Raw genomic sequence first — 13,385 nt, forward strand, 5'->3', positions numbered from 1 at the left:
TTATTGAAAGTGATAATAGTCGCAGAAGAATAAATGGATCAAGTAAATCTTAACCACTCCAAAATTGTTTTTAAGAAAAGAGTTAACCAAGTACTTTTATTTTCAACCAAAAATATGAATTTTCACCTACAATGACTAATATTTATCTGAAATAGATGATTTTTTAACCAAAAAGATGAATTTTCAAACAATAAGAATAATTTTCTACCGAAAAGACGATTTTTCAACAAAATACACAAATTTTGAACGAATAATTGAATTTTGAACTAAGAAAGACAAATTGCAACCGAACAGTTGACTTTTGAACTACTTTTTTTATAATCTCCAAGTGAAGATATAGAACCATGATTGGTATTTTACTGATAACTTTAATTTCGCAATCTCATCACTATTGATGTTTATTTCGGTACATTTTACTAGCATAACGGAGAAAAGGAATATAAAAAGAATTAAGCTTATGAGCGAGTTATTGCTTTCCAGTTTTCTGATCAGCGTACAAACAATTTTAATATAAGTTGCAATAAAATCATTCAAAGTATAACATTTCCGACTTATTTCCTGGTCAAGTTTTTCCATTTTTCCGGTTAACTGAAAGTAATATATTTATATTTACCCCAAAACGCAAACATTTATTTTAATTCATAATGTTTAATCTAAACGTCCTTTCTTCAACACAATAGAGAAAAACATTGCAAAATTAATTAATTATGAAAAAGACTTAAATTTTCAACTAAAAATATCCATTAAAAAAATCGAATAGTTAAACTTTTAGAGTACAAAATTAATTTAAAAATAAAACAAAAAGAAACAACGGATTTCAAACACAATAATTCAATTTTCAATTAAAGTGATGAATTTTCAAATAAAAATATGTATCTTCAACTGAAATAGTTAAATTTTAAGTCAAAAAGATGAATTTTCAACTTAATCGATGAATATTCAACTGGAACACTTGAAGTTTCAACCTAAAATATTAATTTTTAAACGAGAAGATTAATTTTTAATGAAATAGTTGAATTTTTAATTGAAGAAGAAAAAATTTCAACCAAATAGTTGAATTTTGAACTAAAAAAATAATCATTTTCAGCTGAAAATGGAATATTAAAGAGTTTTTTTTTAGTTAGAAAAATTGATTTTAAGGCAAACATAAGTGTTTTCGATTAAAACAGTGAATCTGCGAAATAGTTGAATTTTTAAACAATAAAATTAATTTTTATTAAAAAGTTAAATTGTGAAATAAAACTTAATAATTAAATTTCAAGTTAAAAAGATTAATTTTTAACCAAACAGATTAATTTTCAATTACAACTATGGAATTTTTAATTGGAATAAGTTAAAAAATTACTTTCAACAAAAAAAACTAACTTTCATAAAAATAGTTACATTTGAAAACAAAGTGATGAATTTTCAAACAAATTGTATATGTTTAACTGAAATAGTCGAATTTTAAACCAGAAAGATGAATTTTCAATTAAAATGATGTATCTTTAACTTAAATAATTGAATTTTTTACCTAAAAGATGAATTTTCAACCAAGAAGATAATTTTTTAACCAAAAATTATATAATAAAATTTTTAGTCAAAAAATTAATGTTCAACCAAAGAAATGAATTTTTAACTAATATTATGGAATATACAAATTGAATAATAGTTACATTTCCAGTTCAACTAAATAATAAACTTCAACCAAAGAATTTGATTTTTAATTAAAATAATTAATGTTTAGTCAAAAAATGAATTTTCATCAAAATAGTTTAATTTCCAACCAATTAATTTTATTTCCAAAATAAAATATAAATTTTAAAGTAAAAGGATAAATATTTAACTGAATTACTTGAATTTTGTAATTAAAAAGAAAAGTTTGTAAACAAAAAGACTAACTTGCCAGGAAAAAGATAATTTTCTACAAAAAATATTCGACTTTTCACAAAGAAAAGAAAAATTTGCATCCAAATTGTCGAATTTCGAAAAAGATCAATTATTCAGCAAGAATAGACTTTAAAATTTTTAGTTATAGGAATTAATTTTCAACCAATCTGATGAATTTTCAACAGGAATAGTTTAATTTTATACCAAAAACATGATTTTCAACCATAAAGATTAATTTTCTACAAAAAGGCGAAATAGTTTAATTTACAAATAACAAATGTCAATTTTCAACCAATTAGTTGAGTTTTCATCAAAAAAAGATACATTTTCAACCAAAAATATAATGGCTAACTTTTTCATTAAGAAATCGAATTCTCTGCAAAAGAAACAGATTTTCAACCTGATAGTTAAATTTTCCACATTTTTAGTTACAAAAATTGATTTTCAACAAAGTAGTTAATAATAAATGCTAATTTAATTAAGAGTAAACTGAGATAATCCCGAAATCAGCGACTGTAGATAAGGTGTTAATTTAAAAACTTATGTTTTTAGTAGAAAATTCAACTTTCTGGTTGAGAATTCTTTAAGTTTGTTAAAAATTCGTTTTTTGGAAGTAAATTAATCTTTTTGTTTAAAAGTATTTTTTTTTAGTGAAGAATTGAACTTTTTATTTGAGAACTTTTAAATTTTATTACAAATTCGTCTAGTTTGGTAGTAAATGCAACTTTTTGTTTAAAAATATGAATTTTTAAACAAAAAGGTTCATTTACTAACAAAAGGGACGAATTTGTAATAAAATTCAAAAGTTCTCAAACGAAAAGTTAAATTTTCAGCTAAAAAATATGAATTTCTAAACAATACGATTAATATACTGCCAAAAAAGTCAAATTTTCAATAAAATTCAAGAACATTTTTTTCAATTCGTATTTTTTTGGTAGTAAAATAACATTTTTGTTTAAAAATTCACTTTTTTTTTAGTTGAAAATGCAATTTTTTGGTTGAGAATTCTTGAATATTATTGAAAATTAGTCTTGGTAGTAATCTCTTTTTTTTATTGATCTTTTTTAGTTAAAAATTCACATTTTTGGTTGAGAATTCTTGAATTTTATTGAAAATTTGACTTTTTTGGTAGTATATTAATCGTATTGTTTAGAAATTCATATTTTTTAGCTGAAAATTCAACTTTTTGTTGAGGACTTTTGAATTTTATTACAAATTCGTCCCTTTTGGTAGTAAATGAACCTTTTAGTTTAAAAATTCATATTTTTAGTTGAAAATTATTGAATTTGACTGAAAATTCGACGTTTTTGGTAGTAAATTAAACTTTTTGTTTAAAAATTCATCTTTTTTAGTTGAAAATTAAACTTTTTGGTTGAGAATTCCTACATTTTTTTCAATTCGTAATTTTTTGGTAGTAAAATAACATTTTTGTTTAAAAATTCCCTTTTTTTTAGTTGAAAATGCAATTTTTTGGTTAAGATTTCTTGAATATTATTGAAAATTAGTCTTGGTAGTAATCTCTTTTTTTTTTATTGATCTTTTTTAGTTAAAAATTCACATTTTTGGTATAGAATTCTTGAATTTTTTTAAAAATTTGACTTTTTTGGTAGTGTATTAATCGTGTTGTTTAGAAATTAATATTTTTTAGTTGAAAATTCAACTTTTTTTTTAGGACTTTTGAATTTTATTACAAATTCGTCCCTTTTGGTAGTAAATGCAACTTTTCGTTTAAAAATTCATCTTATAATTGAAAATTCGCCGTTTTTGGTAGTAACTTAATATTTTTGTTTAAAAAATCATCTTTTTTAGTTGAAAATTCAACTTTTTGGTTGAGAATTCCTACATTTTTTTCAATTCGTATTTTATCGGTAGTAAAATAACATTTTTGTTTAAAAATTCACTTTTTTTAGTTGAAAATGCATTTTTTTTTGTTGAGAATTCTTGAATATTATTGAAAATTAGTCTAGGTAGTAATCTCTTTTTTTTAAATGATATGTTTTAGTTAAAAATTAAAATTTTTGGTTGAGAATTCTTGAATTTTATTGAAAATTTGACTTTTTTGGTGGTATATTAATCGTATGGTTTAGAAATTCATATTTTTTAGCTGAAAATTTAACTTTTTGTTTGAGATCTTTTGAATTTTATTACAAATTCGTCCCTTTTGTTAGTAAATGAACCTTTTTGTTTAAAAATTCATATTTTTAGTTGAAAATTCTTAAATTTGATTGAAAATTCGTCTTTTTTGGTAGTAAATTAATCTTTTTGTTTAAAAAATAATCTTTTTTAGTTGAAAATTCTACTTTTTGGTTGAGAATTCATACTCTTTTTTTTAATTCGTCTTTTTTAGTAGTAAATTAACATTTTTGTTTAAAAATTCACAATTTTTAGTTCAAAATTCAATTTTTTGGTTGAGAATTGTTGAAATTTTATCGAAAATTCATTTTTTTTTGTAGAAAATTAATCTTTTTTTTTAAATTATTCTTTTTGGTTGAACTTTTGAAAAGTTGAACTTTTTTCTTAAAAATGTTTTTTTTTCTTGAATATTCAAAATTTTAGTTAAACATTAATCTATTTGATTAAAAATTAAACTGTTTTCTTAAAAATTCCCTTTTTTGGTTGAAAAATTACTTTGGGCAATTTACCTATTCAATTTTTGGTCGAAAATGATTCTTTTTCAAATGAAAATTAACACTTTGTTAAAATTGTACTATTTTTGTGAAAATCCGTTCTTTTTTGAAAATGAATCTAGTTTAGTTGGAAAATCAACTTTTGGGTTATGAGTTCTTGTATTTTGTAGGAATTCGTTTTTTTTTTTTTTTTTTGGTATAAAATGAATTTTTTCATTTAAATTTCATATTTTTTATTTGATAATTCTACTGTTTTGTATAGAAAAATCGTCATTTCGCCTTAAAATTTCAATAATTTAGTTTAAAAAATCAACTATTTGGTAGAAAATTCGTTTTCTTCATAACTCAAAATTTTTGTATTTAATTTAAAAGTTGAATTATTCCATTTTTGGTTAAAAATATACCTTTCTTAGTTTAAACATTCAATAATACCCGAATTAACTGTGACATAAAATTCAGTTGGTCACATTTCAATACTTACTCTGAAATCACTTTTTAATTTTAATTGTTGATTTATTACCCAAGTTTATAATTAACCACAGGTTGAGTATAAACGTAAAATCGTATTTGATCTAAAGTCACGTTATTTTCTGGGGGGGGGGGGGCATAACCAAATCAACGGTTATAAATGAGGGCGATGGGGAGGGGTTAAAAAATTGCCCAAAATTGGTAACGTAGTTTATGGAGGGTCCTTTATGTGGAACACACTTCTAAGTTCACCAAAATTATTAAAATAATGAAAAATTTAATTTTTCTGCGATCAGAAATTTCCGGTTTTTAAATTAAATTTTCAGCCATTTCCCGGTTTCCCGGAAAGGACCTTGTCAATTTAAAAATATTACAAATAAAATGATTGAACAAATTAATTTATATATTTCTATATAATATTATATAATAGTAATATTTGTGGAATTGTTGAAATCTATGGGAAATCATTGATGCCTTTGCAAAATTTTTTAACTCTATCCAAAATCTTTGCGAAATATTTGAAATTTTTGGAAATATTTGAATTATTTATGAAATATTTAGTAATATATGTGAAATCTTTGTGAGATTTATCTAAAATCTTAAGAAATCTGCGAAATATTACAAATATTTGTGAAATTATTGAAATCTTTGGAAAATAATAAAACCCTTTGTGAAATCTTGGAAATCTACCCATAATATTTGCAAAAATATTTGAAAACTGTGCAATCTTTGAGAAATCAATAAAATCTTTGTAAAATATTTCCTAAATCATTGAAGTCTTTGTAAAATATTTAAGAAATCTTTGAAAACATATTTGGAATATAGGAAGAGCCGGAACAGGTATTGAATATCCGATCTTGTAACAAAATGATTTTATTAATTTTTGTATAGAATACACATCGACTAACTACTTTCGGATTTAATAGCGAGCTTGCCTGGCAATGATCAGCGCTCATTGCGAAAGAAAATACCATCGACCTATTCCGGGATCGATCACTCACTTTTTTTTCACGGCCCGTTTAGACCGCGCGCTTCGATCCGAGTGAAAAATAAGCAAAATCGCGCACTTCTCGAGACGTCTTTTCTCCGGGAAACATTTCATTTACTGACCTCTCTTATTACTCCTATACATATATACTGAAAGTTGGAAGCCTATTTCTGAATCTCCTCCTTTTCACAACTGTTGATACGAATTCCCGAGATAAAAGTACGTCTCGTCTCAAAACACCTCTTCTTCTCTTCAAAATTTACAATATCAAAAAAAAGCTGAACTCTTTCTCGCGAAAGATAACAAAGTTAAACTTCCTTCCGCAAGAATCAAGAAGGCGCTCTCTCGTTTCTCTACTATCGTCGAACGCAAACGCCCCTGGATTCTTCTCTACTTTTGAAACGACGAACCCAGTCTGTGCTGAGAACTAAATTTTCAACGGAAGTTCAGTACAATTCGGTAAGAATTGCTGGCTAAATCTTGACCAGTAGTCATCGATCAACTCGATTAACTCGATTTATTCTACGATGCTGCATTCGGCGAGGTATCCCCGACCTTTAGGGGTATTTACATTCGAGGAGGATAGTAGTCGCGATTGTGTTGGGAGGGGGGAACGATGTCGCGAGAAGCGATCAATTATTGGCGTTTCGCCTCTGCAAAGCGGCCGCCAAATCTAGTCTGAGAGCGGCTTGTTGCTTCTGATCAGCAAGGGACTGAACTGATCTCAATCCGTTCACGATGTCCTTCGTTTTTCCAAAGTAAATCTCGTTCAGGGTGTTCCTTATCTTATTTTCCATGTCTTCCACCAAGCGACCGATATTCGCGATGTGCGGCGACGTTTCCGTTATCGCCGAATCACATTCAACCTGGAAAATATCCAAATTATAAAACATTAATCTCTATGCTAACATTAAGGGACCGTACTCAAATTCAGACTAAATTCAGAAGATTTCAAGTTACATTCAAAAGAATTCAAAGGAATTGGGATCTGAAATACTCGAATACGCCACCTGGTGACAGAATCGGAAAGCCCTGAGCGTAGGTAAATTTTGACGGGAACTATATATACGAAATATACGAAAATAATTTTTCTAGGAGGTTTACAGTGTTTTTTACAGTGAAGCCGGAGGAAAAAAATAAAAGGTGATAAAGAAAAAGTTCCAAATAAAATAAATCAAACTTTATCAATGGAGTTTTTGTCATGAAAATCGAAGAGCAAAGTGTTTTGTTGTGTGTTTGATTGCTCTTCTACTGCACGAAAGCATGAAACTTTTTGGTTTTTATGAAATGTAAATAAACTCCTATTTACAAAAAATGTATGAAAAATCGTATAGTACATTCACACCATTTACTGATAGTATGGCTTGAGAAATAAAACAGAATAAAGTAAAAAATGCACGAAATTCAAACGGATTATCAAGCTTGTTCCACTTTCAATAATTTTTTAGCATTCTGAGTGAAAATAATCAAAGCAGGTTCTAAATAAAAATATTATTTTAGGTACAAGTATATCAACATAAACACAAATACGAAAAAAGTTACTGCTGATTTGTCATTTCAGGTTGATATAAATTAAATTTTGCATTGAAATGTCGATAGTTAATATTACATTGTAAATGTTTATGAGGGGAAAAAATTTAAGAATTTATTATTTAGACAGCAAGAGTTTTTAAATTCGAAGTTTGCAAACAAAATGCAAAATGCAATAGCTATTGTTACTTTAATTTTTAAGGTTTAAGACTAATTTTCAATGTTTTTACATGAGTCTTATGAGACGTCTACCTTTTGTCGCCGGCCATATTGCTTTTGCCGCTAGTGGTGCCCTCAATATTTCAGATCCCAATTGGAAAAATGTTTTAAAAAATCAAAAAAAGTCCATTGTTTTTCGTAAAATTGGAATAAATTTAGAGGAATTTGAGATAAAAGAGAAGAATTTGATAAAAAGCCTTATAATTGAAGTTGATGGTAATAGACTTCATGAAAAATTAAATAAAAACTTTAAAAAATTTACTTAAATAAGTAGAATTGAGTGAATTTAGAAGGATTCAAGTAAATTAAAAAATCCCAAGAAATTAAAAAGAATTTAGGATGAATTCCAGAAATGACCAAGGTAAACCTACCATTAGTGGGACAACGTAAAAAGTATGTCCAATACTGGGACAATAATAAATATAGTTGAGTATCTTTTATATTCCAACATAAATTATAAAAGTAAAAATCTTCTGTTATTTTTGAAGTTCTTTTAAATTTGTTACCCCTATTTATTTTTGCCCTGACAAGTTATATATTTATTAAAAAATAATAAAAAATATTCCTCAAAATGTGTGAATGAACTGCTACAAAATTCGCCATTTTTTTTTTTATTTCGAAACTTTCCGCATAAATTTTACAGCATTTTATTATTGAAATTTCCTACACACAAAGAAAAAGTGATGTTTTTGCACATTTTTAATACGCTTAAGAATAAAATTTATAAATTTATTAGCGATTTTATTCGATAATTTGTGAATATTTTAATGTTCCGCAATTGGACAAATTTTTGGCGAAGTTGCCTAAATTGGGACGAGCTGTCGCTGACTGTCTCAGTTTCTAACATTTCAACGCGAGTTGCGCAATTGCGTTTCTATTACTGAAACGGTCACTTTCGCCGTGTTTTTAATTAAATTTCGCAGTATTATTTTAGTAATATATGAAAAATATGGTTTATAAGATACAACTTTGCCGTTTAATTGATTATTTATCCTAAAAAAGTTGTTAAAAGTAGTTGATTAAAACCTCCAATTCTTATCTCAAAGTTTCCCAACTGCTTAGGTAAGTAAGGTAATATAATATCTAATAAATTAAATTTTTTTAACAAAAATGATTAAGTATGCATTAAAATTCAATATTATAGATTTATATGAAATATTAATAAGATTGATATTATCGTTTTACTTTTTGAAATAAATTAAGTAAATTAACTTTTCTGTTGAAAATTTATATTTTCAAATGAAAAATTTAACTCTTTTGAAGAAAATTCATTTTTTTGACTTGAAAATTCAACAGTTTGGTTAACATTTTTTTTTACTTCTCTACTGAAAAATGTTTTTAGATTAATATATTAACTATTTTCTTGAAAATTCGTCTTTTTGGTTCGAAAATCTATATTTTTAATCATCAATTTCATCTTTCTTGAGCAAAAATGCATCTGTGGTTAAAAATTAATCTGTCAAGGTTAAGGCTTAAGCATTTTGATGGGAAATTCGTTTTTTTCTAATTAATTAGTCTGCTTTCAATATGTAATTAAAATCTTTTTTGGTTGAAATATCAACTACTATATTTTTTATTCGGAATTTAAGTTTTTGGCTAATCTAATACTTCAATTTTCTAATCAATTCTTGTATTTTTAAATCAAAAAGACTAATTTTTTACCAAAAAAATTCATTCTTATCAAAAAATATAATAGTTAATATTTCAAACGAAAAATGTTTAATCATAAATTAAACATGACATGATTTTTTAACCAAATAAGATTTTTTCTTAAAAAAAGAAAAATATTTTAACCAAATTTATGAATTTTCTACCTAATTAAGATCATTTTTAACAAAACAGTTGTATCTTTCTCAAAGAAAAATGTAATTTATAATTAAATTGACGAATTTTCAAACCAAAAAGACGAACTTTAAAAAAAAAATAGTTGAAATATCAATAAAAACTGATTTTTCATTCAATAAAATGTTTAACCAAATAATAAAATTTGTAACCAAAAAAATAACTTACTAATTTTATTAAAAAATTAGTAAGTTATGAGTTATTATTAAATTACTTACCTAAGCAGTTGGCAAAATTGAAGGTTAGAAATAGAGGTTTCAATAAACTACTCTGAACAGCTTTTCAGAATAAATAATTAAACGGTAATCACAATCCATTCTTGCTTTTTAATGTATTCTGTAATAAATTACAAGTAAATTGTGCCATTTTATTTTGAAAAACTCCATTGGATTTTCCTTGTCCCAGTATTGGATTCTTTGGTGTCCCACTTAAAGATATGCCCAAAATTTGTGTTCCACTAATGGGCGATCTGACTAGCTTTAAAAATATCCATTTATATTAATTTACTATAAAATATATAAAAAATATATATTTACTAAAAATATAAAAGGATTTAGGGTGAATTCCAAAAGTGACTAATGAATACAAAATAATTCAAGTTAAATTTGAAAGACTTCAAATGAATTGGAAAAATGTAAAAAAAACTCCAGTTGTTTTCGTAAAACAGAAATGATTTAAGAGTAATTTGAGATAAAAAAAGAAGAATTTGATAAAATGCCTAAGAAGTGAAGTTGACGTTAATAGACTTTATGAAAAATTAAATAAAAACTTTTAAAAACCCACTGAAATAAATAGAATTGAGTGAATTTAGAAGGATCCAAATAAATTCACAAAATTCTAAAGAATTAAAAAGAATTCAATTTAAATTTAAACGAATTAATTGAATTGGAACAATTTCAAGAATAGAAACAATTTGATTGATTGCAATAAATTTTGAATGAATTTAGCGAAATTTAAAAGACATAAGAAAAATTTGATTAAATTCATAAAAAATCAAGCTAATTTAAAAAGTAATCACGTAAATTGAAAACAATGAAAAAAAGTGGAAAATTAATTCAATTAAGTAGAATTGAGTGAATTTAGAAGAATTCAAAAAAATTTTAAAGGATTTAGGATAAATTAGTAAGAATTCAGAGGGAATTTTAAATGAATTGCAAAAAATATTTGAAAATCTCTCCAAATCTTCGAAACCCTACGAAATCCGTTATGTCTTGTGAATAATTCGTTGAAATCCATTAAAATATTTAAATCCCTTGGAATCTTTTAAAATACCCTGAAATATTTGGGTCTTTGAAAGCCTTCAAACTACTGAAATAAATTAAAAATATTTTATGAATCTTTATCTGTCGTAAAATATTTCGAATCCTTTGATATTTTTTGAAAGACCTTGCAAATTTTTAAGCCCTTAAAAACGCCTAAAAATCTGTTACAATACCCTCAAGTACTTCAAATCCTTTTAAATCCCATTAAATTACTGAAATCAATAAAAAAATTCTTTGTAATCTTTTAAAATAACCTAAATTATTTAAAATCCTTTAAACTCTTTTGAAATTTTGAAAAGCTCTTAAAAATGCCAAGGAATAAGAAAAAAATACGTTAACATATTTCAAATCCTTCGATTTAAAAAATCCACTGAGTTAAGTAGAATAGAGTAAATTTTAAGAAATCCAAGTGAAATAAAAATATTCAAACAAATTCATAAAATTCAGAAGAATTCCAAAGAATTTAGAATAAATTAATAGAAATTTAGGGTGAATTTCAAATCTCTTCAAATATTTAAAACCCTTCAAAATACCTCACTTTTCGGGAATAACTTCTACAAAATCCAATAAAATATTAAAAAATCTTGTGAAATTATATGATGATATTTTCTGAAATCGTGGAAATTCACAAACTTTTATCCTAAAATACTTGAAATTAATGAAATTAATAAAAAAATCCTTGTAATCTTTTAAAATTCCCTAAAATACTTCAAATTAAAATCTCCTGAAAATGGCTTAAAAGTCTTAAAAATACATTAAAATCTAAAAATTCCTTCAAATTAAAAAAAAAACGTAACAGGTCAAACGGGGGGGGGGGGGGGACATTTTTTTATGATTTGTTACGTAAGGAGGGAGGGGTTACTTCACTCATGTAAGTGATTTTTGTAAATTCGCGAAGGCTTTCTCCTGAATATTATCTTTTTGGTTATAAATTTTATTATTTGGTTAAAAACATTACAATTTATATAAAAAGACATCCTTTTCGGTTGTAAATTGACCTGTTTTGTTAAAACTTCGTCTTTTTGGGTTAAAAATTCAACCTCTTTCGTAAAACATTAACCCTTTTGATTAAAATTCATATTTTGTTTGCTGATTTTTTCGAGTATATGTCTTTTTGATTTAAAAATTCACCTATTTAAGTAGATTTTTTTTGACAAAAATGCAACTGTTTGGTTAAAAATTCGATTATTTAAATCAAAATTAACTTATTGTTACTATTACTACTGATTTATTATTGTTAGTATTATAAATGAAGTTATTCTTATTTTGGTCTTGGGAAGTGAACTGCAATCTTTTTTTTTAATTAATCTTTTTTAGAAAAAATTCCATCTTTCTTGAATAAAAAGTCCGTTGAAAATTCAACTTTTTTTTCGAAAGTTTGTCTTTTTGATTTTAAAATTCATCGTAGAACATTGATTTTCTGTTTAAATTTAATATTTTGGTGTTAAAAAAAGAACTGAAATCTATTCTAGCTAAAAATTCATCTGTTTTATTACAAATTTCATCTTTCTTGGATAAAAATGCAACTATTTGGTAGATAATTCAACTATTTTATTAAAAATTTATCTGTTTTAGTAGAAACTTAATTTTTTTCATTATGAAAATGTAACTTTTTAATTTAAAACTTTGGTTGAAAAGTTACCTTTTTAGTAGAAAGGCTTTTTTTGGTTTGAATTAAGGGGGTAGGTGCGTATAGATGGCGAAAAATTGATGGGAAATTTGGGAATTTTTTTCTCAAAGACAAGTTCTTCTTTAGTATTAAAAAAACCAAAAAACATTTTTCACACAATCATTATAAACAATTAAGAAGTAAGAACACGCTGAAGGTAATAACTTTTTTTCCCTCTCAATTTGTGCCGTGTGTTATAGCTGCTGTGTTACTCTCAAAAATACAAATCAAATTGTTTTGTTATTATCACATAAAAATCTCGCCCATAAATTAAATCTAAAACTATTTAAATGTTTTGCAAAAAAATAACAGACTTTTCAAAAAATGTTGAAGAAAACTGTTTTCGAGAAAAACGCGTTTAAAGTTTGCGGTACATGAAAATAGGCGTTCTGCGCTCTAAGCTACCTTTACAAAAGTAGCGATAGAATCTATAGTGCTTCGAATTTCGCTCTAAAATTTTAACAGCGTATTTTTGAAATGTTCTTTCGATTTATGCAAAAAAATAGATTTTTGAGCCATCTACCCCCTTAAATTTTTTAGCTAAAGATAAAATTGATCAATTTTCTTAAGATTGATATTATTGGTTGAAAATTCTCCTTTGTGGTAAAAAAAATCCTTTTCTTGGTTTGAAATTTCATTTTTGTTGGGTAAAAAAGAATCAGTTTCGTGGAGAATTAATTTTTTGCTGAAAGTCATATTTTTTCTTTGAAAATTCAATTTTTGTAGAGAAAATTCAATTTTTGTAGAGAAAATTCATCTTTTGGCTTGAAAGTTCAACAAGGTTCAACTTGAGTGAAAAATCTTTACCTTGTTGAAAATTGGTCTTTTTGGTTTTAAAATTCATATTTTTTGTATACATTTAATCTTTTTTGAGTAAAATATAAAATATGACACTTTTTCGTTGGAAATTT

At 25.2% G+C, this 13,385-nt stretch overlaps 1 protein-coding gene across 2 annotated transcripts in view; it reads right to left on the minus strand.

The window, feature by feature from the left end:
• Positions 1–5,821: 5,821 nt before the first annotated feature.
• The window catches only part of LOC117166958 (F-actin-capping protein subunit beta), a 32,665-nt gene continuing 25,101 nt past the window's right edge, over positions 5,822–13,385 (minus strand). For both annotated transcript variants that reach the window (XM_033351454.1, XM_033351461.1), the window contains exon 4: positions 5,822–6,818. In XM_033351454.1, the coding sequence (XP_033207345.1) occupies positions 6,585–6,818 (234 nt within the window). In that variant the 3' untranslated portion in view covers positions 5,822–6,584. The remainder of the gene's footprint in view (positions 6,819–13,385) is intronic.

This window comes from Belonocnema kinseyi, chromosome 1 (assembly GCF_010883055.1).
Source record: "Belonocnema kinseyi isolate 2016_QV_RU_SX_M_011 chromosome 1, B_treatae_v1, whole genome shotgun sequence".
Lineage (NCBI taxonomy): Eukaryota > Metazoa > Arthropoda > Insecta > Hymenoptera > Cynipidae > Belonocnema > Belonocnema kinseyi.